Source organism: Juglans regia, chromosome 1 (assembly GCF_001411555.2).
Source record: "Juglans regia cultivar Chandler chromosome 1, Walnut 2.0, whole genome shotgun sequence".
In the NCBI taxonomy this organism is placed as follows: domain Eukaryota; kingdom Viridiplantae; phylum Streptophyta; class Magnoliopsida; order Fagales; family Juglandaceae; genus Juglans; species Juglans regia.
In genome coordinates, this window is record NC_049901.1 from 34,674,814 (window position 1) to 34,687,302 (window position 12,489).

Sequence of the window (12,489 nt, forward strand, 5' to 3'; positions counted from 1 at the left end):
TTTTAGATAACCTACATATCGTAAGCATTTCGTAATATAATCTAAGCATGACATATATAAGCATTACATAATCTTACCGCATAACATGTCATGAGCGTTATATGGCATAACATAACATAAACATTCTATAATATAACATAACAAACATACCATTCAGCATAGCATACGTAACTACATAAGTGCATCATACACATACGATCATAATTCATTTAGGGTTCATAAAGAGGGGCTATGTAGCATAGCATAGGCGAACAACTTTCTTTCATGCAAAATATAATATTTACAGCACACATAAAAATTATGATCATGTCATTTACCTCTTAGTGCTGCTTCCTCAATCTTACTTCGTAGTTTGATATCTATAAGCGCTAAGCGTTACTAAATTTCTAGAAAAGTGTGTCGTAATACTCTATGTAATTAAATACATATAATGGAATTTAACTTAGTAATTATCTTGTTTTTATGCAAAATTAATGAATACTCATAATATATAATTAATTAATTACTAATAAATATCTTAACTTTAAAATTATAACGTAGTAGCATAATTAGGCTTAATACAAATCTGTTAGATAAGTTGCGTAAATCTCAATTTATAAAATAGGTTTAATAATGTTCAAAACGTTTAAAAATTAAGATAAGCCCTTATAATATACTGGTGTAGATAAGTTTGAAATAGTTAATATTTAATAACATAATGTTTTTTTTATAACAATAACATAATTAACTCCTAACATTTTCTGAAAAATAAGGTGTTTTTGCTTAATTGAAACCAAGCCCATCTAAATCAATATACAAAGATTTTCTGTAAAATAGATAAGGGATCAAACATAATATACTAGTTTCTGAAAAGAAATAAAAGTCGAGTCCAGCTCCCACTTATAAATAAAAGGGCACCAGGTCGAGTGGGCTTTAGGCCCAAAGCTCACTTCAAATTCTAAAGGGTAAAAACTGTGTGGAAAACACAAGGGCTGAGAAGTGAGAACAGAGAGCTCGTGAGGGAGGGAGGGACCTTGCGACAGACTCACTGAGAGAGGAGGCTGAATGCGACGGTGGCGGTGAGTCTAGGTCGAGGGCGGCGCAACCCTCTGAGAGAGAGAGAAATAGATTTTGTGGTCTCTTGGACCGAGAACCACGACGGAAAAGGAGGGAGATCTCGGTGTAGCCTTACTTCTAAATACTGAATTAGGACTCGTATGTTACATGAATTGACTAATCAATAAGTTATACTCTTTTTCTTACTTGAAGACTACCAAATAATTTGAATGGAGTCAGAATCCTCCAAGGACACTACTGCTGCTCCCAGGAAGGTTTGTTTTCATTCTTTACCTTTTTATTCCTCGAATATATGTCTGCAAGGTTATTCGAACTCTATTTCTGATGATTTTCTATTGACCTGCTGCAGATGAGATTTGTGCCTAAAGCTCCCCCTAGAAGAGCACCAAAGCCTGAAGTCAAACCGTACTTATCGTGTGATTAAATGGCAATTCATGCGTCCATGCTTAATTCTTCTTATTTTGATTTGTGTCAATCTCACTTTCTGTTTGCAGTGAAGTCGACGAGGATATCGATGCGAACCAGGCTAAGGAATTGCTACGACGTTTCAATGTATATGTTTTCATAATAATGTTATTCTTAATCATGTACTTCCAAGTTTAACATTCTTGGGCTCCCATTTGCTTACGTATTAATTTGTTACTTTTCTTTCTTGTTTTCTCTTGTATAGGAAGGCGCTATGAGGGCAAAATCTAAGGTTGAAAAGAAAGGTAGGTCTTTGTTATTCATTCTGCTTTCTCACTCTTGTATTTAGGTTGAACTACCATGTAACTTTTCCTATTTGCCTATAAAATTCTATTACTTTTCTTTGTTTCAAATTAGCAGGTATTTAGTAATATATCATTTCTATTTGTTGAGTACCTTTTTATGTTATTACAGTAGCAATCAGTTAGTCTTTCCTGGTATTAGATTTTTTAATATTAATGGTTTTTGGACCAGATGACATCTCATTTTTCCCATAAACAAGAGATAGTCTTGTTTGCAGAATGAGTTCTGCATTGTCGTATATCTATAAAAAAAAATCAAGGAACTATTGAAACTGGATCATTTACTGTTCTTGGCTTGATGTTGGAGAAATGGATTATTTTTTATTTCTAGTTAGCAGGTGATGCTTCACTTAGTTTCCACTTCCACTTAAATCTATTACCATTACTAGGAATCTAGGATAAGTCCTGGAAATAAAATTGTTCTATTGTAAGTCTCATTAATGTATAGTAGTGCTGATTATGTAGTTTCAGACTCGCCCTTTATATACTTTTCCGATTAGAATTTTTTTCTTGTTGGATTTTAATACATGTGTTTTGATTGTTTGATTCTCTTTTAAATTTGCAGTGTCACCATCTCAAATCGCGTTTGGTATAGGAGGTGCATCTCCTTTCATAAAATCATATGGTTTTCCTAAGGCTGGAAGTGGTTATGATAACAACCAAAGACCTGGCTTTAAGAGTATGCTCCCTTTGAGGCACTCTCTTTCTTATTAGCTGCTAGTAAGATTCTTCCAGTGCATTACAAGTGATGTTTCTGCAGGTGATGCTTCTGTCTCAGGCCTGAGAGAGAAAGAATATAGAGAACCATGGGTAGGTGAAACTGTCATTCAAGTATACAAGCCCAGATGGCTTTGCTTGGTAGCCGTTTCCTATTATCATACATTTTTTCTTCTCACACTGTGTGTTTACTTAGTTATTCTTTTTGTTGGGTGCTGCTGCAGGACTACTATAGTTATTATCCTGTTACTCTTCCCATGAGGAGGCCATATTCAGGAAATCCAGGTATGTTTAGAGGCGCATCTTATCTTAAAACAAATAAAAGTTAAAGTAAGAGCTACCTTCTGCAACTGCCAATACCACCATGAGTTGTACTCGCCATAAAACATTCTCAGCTTTCTATTTACCTAAAAGGGCCACATCTCACAGGTTTTAGGCTTGATTTATTTCTTTCTGTTTCCTTTTCTAGCATTGAGGATTCATTGAATGTCATGATGAAAATTGTTCTGTGTTTCTTCATAAGAAGGTTACTTGTAAATTTGTTGTACCACTTGCAGAGATTCTAAATGAGGAGGAATTTATGGATGATCCAGAAACCATAACTTATGATGAAAATTCAGTGAGTCCAGCGGTGGAGCTTGGTCTAATGGTTGGTAACCTCAATTAAAGATCAATTGTATTTCACTCTTAAATCCATTATTATTCATTTGAGGTCTGGTTTGCAGGAGGAAAATCTGGAACCAAGTATGTTCTTTCTTCAGTTACCACCGATTATGCCTATGATAAAGCGATCCGCTACTGCTGATGGCCGGGAGGTAACTGACAGCTCAAGGCTTCCTGGGGATGTGCATGTTATCAAAAAGGCCTGTTCTTTCGATGAGTTACCAGCAGGCTTCATGGGTAAAATGCTAGTGTACAGGAGTGGTGCTATTAAGCTGAAGATTGGTGATACCCTTTATGATGTGAGTAGGCTTTGTAATAACCAAGAATGTAGAATGGATCATTATATTACTATATGCATCAACTAAGCAAAATCACCGGATATAAGCCAAACTCACAAGTAATTTCCTTATCATTGGATATTTCCTATTAAAAGGTGAATAGATGAGTTTGGTTTCATCCAGTAAATGAGTATATCTCACCCTTTCATTTTTTGACAGGATATTTTTCACTATAACTAAGCCCAACTCAATACTTATCAATGACCTGTAAAACTTGTTATATTACTTAGATAAACTTTTGAGTTAGCCAATCACACAAAATTTTAATTAAATAGTCTTGTAACAAGATCCTAATCTTATACATGGTCTGATGTAACAAAGTGCAAAATAAAAGAATCTTGATTTTCCATCTTACATCTGACCTTTAACCTTTTCTTTTCTCAATTGGAGTCAGGTTTCTCCAGGTATGGATTGTGTTTCTGCTCAGAATGTTGTAGCTATCAATACTGCAGAGAAGCATTGTTGTGTAGTTGGGGAACTCAACAAGCATGCCACGGTTACCCCAGATGTGGACTCCATTTTGAATAGTATGGCTGATTTATAATTCTTGCTCGTCGGCAACATATATTTGGTATAAATGAACCGATAATTTTTTCGAGGAAAGAATTACCGTCACCATTTTTTGTTGGAAAAAAGTCAGAGAATAAGGTGACAGAGTTGCAAACAAAACTTCAGATTGCGCCTGGGAAGGAGAACTTTGTTTTGATAAGTTACTCCTGAGAAGGAAAATATAGCAAGATAGTTAATTCGAACATTTTGTGTTTGAATTACCCAACGAAAAAAGAAGTTTGTGTTTCTGAGCATGATTATTTAATGATAACAGTGCAAAGTTTTCAAACATAGTGTGCAATATATGGATGTATCATATTACATCATCATTATGTGGCTAATTGTGATGACATTGTTGATGTTCAAAGACCAAGCTGCATGTTTATTAAAGGGGAAGTTCCTTAGATTCCTCTTTGGTCCCTTTAGTCCAGGATCTTTTAATTCATTTCTAATTTATCAAGTAATAGTTCATGATACTTGGATTTCCCATTCATTTTCCACTTCAAATATCATCATCGTTCTCGAATGTAAATAAACTGCGAGGTTCTTATTGAAAAAATGTACATAAACTTTTAAGCATCTTGATCTTTTATCAGCTTAATGCACCAACTGGTACATAAACTTGCGATTCAAGACTTATCTCTTTCATTAAACAGATCACAAATATTGAAAAGAGAGGTGATCGAAATGGATGAGTATATGGATGCAATATTCAGGTTGTGGTTCTATGTTTTCCTTATCAAAGCATAGCTTGGATCCGGTAGAGCAAAACTACACAGGACGCTATCACCATCATCATGATGTGAATCTGTAAAGTTCTGTTAGGATTCAGTAATCCTAACAAGCTTTATTTTGAAGGAGTTTGACTATTTCATTCCTAGCAGATGCTACTACATAAGAAAGTTTATTCCCAAGTACGAGCAAAATATTTATCCAGATCTTTATAGTGGAAGATTCTAGAAACATTACAGACATAATATAGAAGCATAACAGACAACTAGGTATTATTTATGATGCAGAACGAGATTAGTTTTTTTATTTGGAATTCTCTTATGTTCTGCTTAGCTTACTACTGAAGTGGGTGTAATATGATTTGAGCTCCATGCTGTGGTTGAAGGGTCATAACGGTCTTGGGGGCGTGAGTGTAGGTAGGCGAGAGCTCGAATGAGAAATTTTGAAGAATCATGACCAAAGCAATCTTAGCTTCTATGATGGCAAAATTTTGGCCAATACAGGTCCTTGGGCCCCACCCAAATGGAAAGAATGCTAACTGATCCTTCGATGCCTTTGAAACACCTTCAGAGAATCTCTCTGGTTTGAATTCCTCTACATCATCACCCCAAAGTCCAGGATCATGATGGATGAGTAATGTAGGTAGTACAAGATCAACTCCAGCTGGGAGGAATATATCTCCTATCTTGGCATCCTTGTAAGTGTGTTGATATTGAGCAATCACAGGTGAATATAGCCTCTGGACTTCATAAAGTATCATGGTGACCTGAAGGAGAACTTTAAAATTTTCAATGATGAAATTCATATGAAGGCTTTTAGGATCTTGGAGAAAACTAGTTGAAGCCATTCTATATTTTGCAATGAAAACTAGTACTTTTCTTGTGTTTGAAAGCAAAGATTGTGTTTGTCTCGGCTCTTCTAAGCCAGAGAAGTACTTAAAATGTAGAAAGTGGTCGAGTTGAGAGGACTACTTACTATCTTGAGGTGGGTTATAGCTTCAGAATTGGGTTCATTTTTTGCACAGACTAGTAGGACTTCTTCCCTTGCCTTCTCTTGCCAGTCTGGGTGCATAGCTAAGACTATCATTGTCCATGTCAACCAGCTTGAAGTCGTTTCTTGGCCAGCGAGGTAGAACTGCTTGCATTCCTCTATCACTTCCTCAATCGACAAGCCACTATCATTTGTAGCAGTCGCACTTTCTGGTATATTGTTCTGGTTATTAGATTGCAAGAGCAGGCCTAGCAAGTCATCAACCCTGGATTCTCCAGTCCTCGTGGCATTCACTTTCCTTTGAATTACATTCCTTAGCATTGATTTGATCTCTCTGTCCAGCTCCCTTCTTCTCCTGTTCTTCTTAGTTGGTACAAATCTATACAAATAAGATAGAAGTAATCTTTTCAAATTTTCTTCTCATATTTTCCGTACAAGGAGGCATGCCTATGTACATTATATCAAAGCTTCTTGACATCGTAAACAAAGATTGGCTATAGCACATGTTATAGGATAAATCTATTTATCATTATTTTTATCGTCATCCTCTCAATATCCTTTGATGTAGCATTAAATGATAGACCTACAAGCAAAACATAATAAACAGTCTCCAATCATTTAATACCACATCATGAGATGATGAGATCATGTGATGACGGTAAAAGGGATGATGAGTCGCATTACTCAAACACAATATGCGGAATCTTTCACCATCTCGGGTTATAGATAATTTTTTGAAATGAAAAAATCATACTTCATGTTACTTGATACCAGCAACATACCTAAAACCAGGAATATTTAAGCTTAGCATGGCTTCAAGAGTTAGTACGATCAGCTCATTTTGAAGTTCAAAGATACGTTTTCCTTCTTCATAGTTGCTTCCAAATGCTGCTCTAGATATAACATCTGCAGTAAGTTTTTTAAGATCAGGCCAAACGTCAACTTCGCAAGCTCCTCGAGGACTAACCATCTTCTGCCATCGTTCAATCATCTCACTGCAACTGGATGTGAATGCCGGTGCCATCCCCTAGGATGAGAATCAACAAGTTGTAAAGAGTAGAAGAAAAAACATACTAATCAGGAGAACTCTCAAATGAGATGTTTGAAGATCATTCAAAAAAGAACTTATTTGCTTTTGTTTTACAGTTGCCTTGCATGTAGTTGACATGGTATAAACTGAAAGAGATGTTAAAGTGGCACCTTCAGTTTCTCCAAGTGGAAAGCAGGATTGACTATACTTCTGCGTTTTGCCCATTGCTCACCCTCTAGAGTTGTGAGTCCCTTGGTCAGAATGAGAATAAGAGGGCCTAGTGGAGGCTTTTGGAAGTGCCCTAGCCTGTTAGACAGAACTTCTTTAATCATCTTCGGATCCATGATAATCAGCCTTGGTCTTGTCCCAGCCCAAAACATCGATATCTTCCCTGTGTTTAAATCAAAGGTGAAATGTGTGACAGTGACAGACTTATATTTGCAAACACTTCTATGAGAACCTTTTACTGTGTATGTTAATATAAATTTGTCAAATGTATAGTTCTTTGTAAGTCAAGTGTATAGAACATACTTTCCATGTAATTAACATGTTAAATTAAAAAAAAAAAACTCAGAATTTTTGACATGTTAATAGTGTGAAAGGTGTATCCTCTTTATTTACTCGCAAGTAGAAATACTCTAAGGCTGCGTTTGGTTGCAAGACTCAACTGAGCTCAGCTGAGTTTAATCTAATTTTAAACTGAGTCTAGCGTCCAAACATCTAATTCTCAAATTATTAAACTCATCTTAACTCAAAACCTCCTTATACGTGGGATCCACAACCTTTTTCAACTTAACACATCTTTATACGTGGGACTCACAACCTTTTTCAACTTCTCATAAAAAGTACTAAACTCATCTTAACATCCAAACACGCTTTAAACTCAGTTTAGATGAACTCCACATAACTCTCTTCACTATTATTCATAAAGAACTTAGCTCAACATCCAAACACAGTCTAAAAAAAAGTGACGGTTACTCTTTTAACCTTAGAGAAACATACCGTATTTTTGGACAGTCTCTAGGGTGAACGGGTCCACACGAGGAACAATCTGATGATTTAGAGGAATGGGTTTAGACCATGCTTCTGTTATTGCCTTCACAAACTCTTTCATGTCCCCAATCAGAGGCTTGTAAGAAGTGCCTCTAATTCCTTGGCGTTTTATGCACCTCTCTAGCGATTTGGGTTTCCACCAAATTGAGTAGGAAATCCTCACAATACCGTAGAGGAGTAGAAGCAGTACTGAAGAGAAAGCTAGAGAATAGAGCACAGAGTCATTCATTCTTGACATATTTTTTTTGGGTCTCTAAAATCTGAGATGCTTTGTAATAATTCATGGTTCTAGACTCAAGTTTCTGCACATTATATAGCTAACTCCACCCCTATTTTGTATTAATTTTTAGTCTAATTCTTATCTTGTGAAGAAATTTAAAACAGCTCGTCCAAGAATTTGTTTTATATTAATGATTTTTTTATGAAACCTTTTTGACTTTATTTATCTTGGAGAAGGAGGTACGTATTTGAACATAAGCGCTCTCGTCTTCTATTATATTGATATTGCAGATGCTGATGTAATTATTTTATAATTTTTGCACTATTTTATAATAATTATAAAGAAAAATTCTATTATCAAGTCGGAGTGTAAAATATACGTAATAAATTATTTATATGATATAATTTAATTTAAAAATAATTTTAAATTTATTATTTAAATAATATGAATGATATATTTATATTCGGATTTAAAAATAGAATAATTCATTTATAAAGTATTTGTATACGTATACTAAAGTATGCATGGTTTGACGGCTTGACCGAGTGTAGGATGATCAAAGTGCGGGCTTGCGTGAGGATCAAGGCTTACCCAACCAAAAAGTTAGGAGTGGTGAGCACGCTCATTGGCTTTGTGTCTACAGGAGGAAATAATAATAATAATAATTTCTCAAATTTTCTGAATTATTTCTCACGTATTAGTATTTTAATAATATGTTATAACTCTTGTCTCTTGTATAATTACGACAAACAAACCCCCTATAATCTAGGGGTGGGCAGCGGGGCCCCGCCCCCGCTGCCCCGGCCCGGTTCCGCCCCGCACCCGTGCGGCGGGGCGGACCACCCCGTCCGCCAGATGCGGGGGCGGGGTCACCCGCCCCGCATCTGGGGCTCTATCCGGGGGCGGGTGCGGGATGGGGGTCACACCCGCCCCGCATCCATATATATATAAAAAAATATATATATACGCATGAAACGACGTCGTTTCATGCGTAGGTTTTTTTTTTTAAAACCCAGGCATGAAACGACGTCGTTTCATGCCTGGGTTAATTAGCCCCCCCCCCGATTCCCTCCCTCGGCCTCGCTCACTCTCAGACCCTCACTTCTCTCATCTCTGTCTCTCCGCTCAACCCTCCCTCTCTCTAAGTCTGAGTTTCCGGCGCCGCACCCAGCTACCAGCGGTGGCTTCAACGTCGCCGTGCGCATCCGTCCATCCGGTCCGTTTCTCTGCATCTCACCGAAGATCCGAATCCCGAAAGGTAAGAAACGACGAAACCCATTTTATTTTGTTGTGATTTATATTTTTAATGGAGATTGGAGGAAGGATGGGGTTTATCGGAGATGGAGGATGGGATTTTTGTGAATTGTGTGCTGTGGAGCTTAGATTGTGCATGTGTTTTGGTTTGAAATTTGAATGAGTCCGTGAAATGCATGTGAATTGTGTTTGATTTCTCATTTCTGTAATTATTTCGGTTTGGAATCTTTGGATTGAAATTAATTGTGTAATTAATTTGGATTGAAACCCCTAATTTAATTTAGGGCTCAAATCCGAAACCCTAAATTAATTTAGGGGTTTCAATCTTTGAAACCCCTAAATTAATTTAGGGTTTCGAAATACCCTAAATTAATTTAGGGGATTCAAAGATTGAAACCCCTAATTTAATTTAGGGCTCAAATCCGAAACCCTAAATTAATTTAGGGCTCAAATCCAAATTAATTTAGGGCTCAATTCCGAAACCCTAAATTAATTTAGGGGTTTCAATCTTTGAAACCCCTAAATTAATTTAGGGTTTCGAAATACCCTAAATTAATTTAGGGGTTTCAAAGATTGAAACCCCTAAATTAATTTAGGGCTCAATTCCGAAACCCTAAATTAATTTAGGGGATTCAAAGATTGAAACCCCTAAATTAATTTAGGGCTCAAATCTTAGAACAAAAATTATATTAAAAAATTATATTCAATCAATTTTTTAATTTTATAATATTTTTCTTAAACTTTTTATCTCTCATTTTCCAAAATCCAAGCAATTTTACTACCATTCACATCACAGATATACTGAGATATTGATCAAAGTATCCAAACAAGCCCTTAATGTTTAAAGAACTCTTAAATCCTAATTACTTAATGTTTTTCAAACTAGTTTTAAAACCAAACTAATCATTCATAATTAATCAAATTCAGCATTTATCAGACTAAGAATTTTCTAAAATCTAAGTACCAACATATATATATATATATATATATATATGTGTGTGTGTGTGAGAGATAAAATCTAGACCCTTTAATTTGAAATAATAGCTAGCATTTAAGAAACTCTAACTATAATAATCTATTTAAGAAACTCCAACAAAAATAATCTATTTAACCTTGAGGAATCATCTTTTGATTTGACTATAATATAGCCGTACGTGAATATCACAACGTACCTATTTTACTTTGGTTCGAAGAAGAAAGCTGATCAAAAGTAAACAAAAGTCACGCATACATATAATTAAATGTGATAAATTAAATTCTTATATTAAATTTTTGTTTGAGTTTTATGACATAACTTTTGAGAGATTTAAATGGTATATTCTATAATATTTATTGTTGTCAGTAATTTTTTCAAATAGTACTAAATATTCAATAAATAGTACCATTACAAGATAAATGAGTATTTTTTACGTATTATTTGCGACAATAAATAACTATTTACAACAAAAACAGACTCATTCTGATAAGAAATAATTATTTTCTTATAAAATAACTGATTACAAATAAATAATTTCTTGTAGTAGTGAGTATACAACCCACGCTTTGTATTTTTTTTCCCAATTCAAGCCAGCCTATTTTTTCTCAAACAAATCAACCTCTCTAGCAATCATTTTCTCGATATTTGCATTGATGCCCTTTAAAAATTTTTGAATTTGGTTGTTTCCTGACATTCAACATTAACCAATGTCTCATTTTATTAATGAAAATGCTCCTTTTCCCTTCTTCCACATTGGATATTACTTTCGTGAGAATCCAAATAAAGGAAACATCCATATTTTCTTGCCTCATATAGTGTATTTGTTAATATACTTTATTAACAACATATAGTGTATTTGTTGTTAATATACTTTATTACATTTTATAACCAAAGTACACAATATATATATATGAATGTAAAGTGATAGTGTGATACTTTTTGTTATTCTACTTTTATTTTATGTTCATTATATAGTTATGTTTTCTATTATTTCAGATTTCTTGTTTGCTTTAGTTCATGGATATTCCAGCGGATTCGAGTGCGAGCTCTCCTTTTCAGGCCGAGGGCACCCCTACCCCTACACCTACACCTACACCTACCCCTCCTACTCATACCCCTACCCCTAGCCCTACGGCACCTTGCCCCGCCCCCAAGCCCAGCAAGAAACCTGCTTCAATAGTTTGGACTCATTTCACCAAATTAGAGGGTGGTGACTCAAGTAACCCCCAAGCCAAGTGTAACCATTGTGGCAAAATTTATGGATGCCACTATAGGAAACATGGCACCTCTCAATTAAAGGTGCACTTAGAAGAGCAATGCAAAAAAAGTCCAATATTAAGATCATTACAAGATAAAAGCCAATCTAGGCTAGAAGTTGGACTTAAAAAAATGGCGGATGGGACTAGTGGGGGTGCAAGTTTGAGGGGGTATACTAAGTATGATCCCGATGAGTGTAGAAGACATCTAGCTCGTATGGTCATAATGGACGAGCTACCTTTTCAAATTGTAGACGGGAAAGGGTTCCAGGCGTATTCTCACTACTTGGAACCAAGGTTTAATATTCCCTCTCGCCACACGGTGGCAAAGGATGTAAAAAAGCATTTTTACATTGAAAAGGAGAAGTTGAGGGGTCAATTGGCAGATCAATTTGTTTGTCTCACCACTGACACTTGGACATCGATCCAAAATTTTAATTATATGTCTTTGACTGTGCATTTTATTGATTGCCATTGGACATTACACAAGAAAATCATAAAATTTTGTAAAATCACCGATCATAAGGGTGAGACAGTTGGGAAGGCCTTGGAGGCTTCAATAAAAGAGTGGGGTTTGAGCCGAGTTGTTACAGTCACAGTCGATAATGCCTCGTCTAACGATGTTGCATTAGGACATTTGAGAACTTATCTTAGAGAGGCAAATAAGACACTTATGGGTGGTGAGTGTCTGCATGTGAGATGTGCAGCACATATTCTGAATTTGATTGTAAGTGATGGTTTGAGAGATCTTCATGACTCGATTGCTCGAGTTAGGACTGCTGTGAGATGGGTGAGATCTTCTCCTTCAAGGTTGGAGAAATTCAAGGTTGCTGCGAGATCTGCGGGTCTAACATCTAAGAAGGGTCTTTGTACTGATATGCCTACACG

The 12,489-nt window shown here is 35.8% G+C and overlaps 2 protein-coding genes across 2 annotated transcripts; one reads left to right on the plus strand and one right to left on the minus strand.

The window, feature by feature from the left end:
• The first annotated feature begins 953 nt into the window (after nt 1-953).
• On the plus strand, nt 954-4,510 carry LOC109008667. The gene is made up of 10 exons (XM_018988859.2): nt 954-1,310; nt 1,406-1,461; nt 1,551-1,608; nt 1,727-1,766; nt 2,389-2,502; nt 2,584-2,633; nt 2,765-2,825; nt 3,098-3,189; nt 3,266-3,502; nt 3,936-4,510. The coding sequence occupies exons 1-10, from the start codon at nt 1,266-1,268 to the stop codon at nt 4,083-4,085; spliced, it is 903 nt and encodes a 300-aa protein (XP_018844404.1). The 5' UTR covers nt 954-1,265; the 3' UTR covers nt 4,086-4,510.
• A 508-nt stretch (nt 4,511-5,018) lies between these two features.
• On the minus strand, nt 5,019-8,135 carry LOC109008470 (cytochrome P450 72A15-like). The gene is made up of 5 exons (XM_018988571.2): nt 7,845-8,135; nt 7,013-7,233; nt 6,595-6,839; nt 5,798-6,191; nt 5,019-5,588 (listed from the first exon to the last, which is right to left on the minus strand). The coding sequence occupies exons 1-5, from the start codon at nt 8,131-8,133 to the stop codon at nt 5,160-5,162; spliced, it is 1,578 nt and encodes a 525-aa protein (XP_018844116.1). The 5' UTR covers nt 8,134-8,135; the 3' UTR covers nt 5,019-5,159.
• Nucleotides 8,136-12,489: the final 4,354 nt, after the last annotated feature.

Bases quoted from the DNA above. Each gene is read 5' to 3' on its own strand.
- LOC109008667 (XM_018988859.2), top strand. From the start codon at position 1,266: ATGGAGTCAGAATCCTCCAAGGACACTACTGCTGCTCCCAGGAAG. The intron at 1,462-1,550 runs GTACTTATCGTG...TTCTGTTTGCAG, and splicing joins CCAAAGCCTGAAGTCAAACC to TGAAGTCGACGAGGATATCG. The intron at 1,609-1,726 runs GTATATGTTTTC...TCTCTTGTATAG, and splicing joins AATTGCTACGACGTTTCAAT to GAAGGCGCTATGAGGGCAAA.
- LOC109008470 (XM_018988571.2), bottom strand. From the start codon at position 8,133: ATGTCAAGAATGAATGACTCTGTGCTCTATTCTCTAGCTTTCTCTTCA. The intron at 6,192-6,594 runs GTATGTTGCTGG...TTATTTGTATAG, and splicing joins TTAAATATTCCTGGTTTTAG to ATTTGTACCAACTAAGAAGA. The intron at 5,589-5,797 runs GTAAGTAGTCCT...GTTCTCCTTCAG, and splicing joins CTATAACCCACCTCAAGATA to GTCACCATGATACTTTATGA.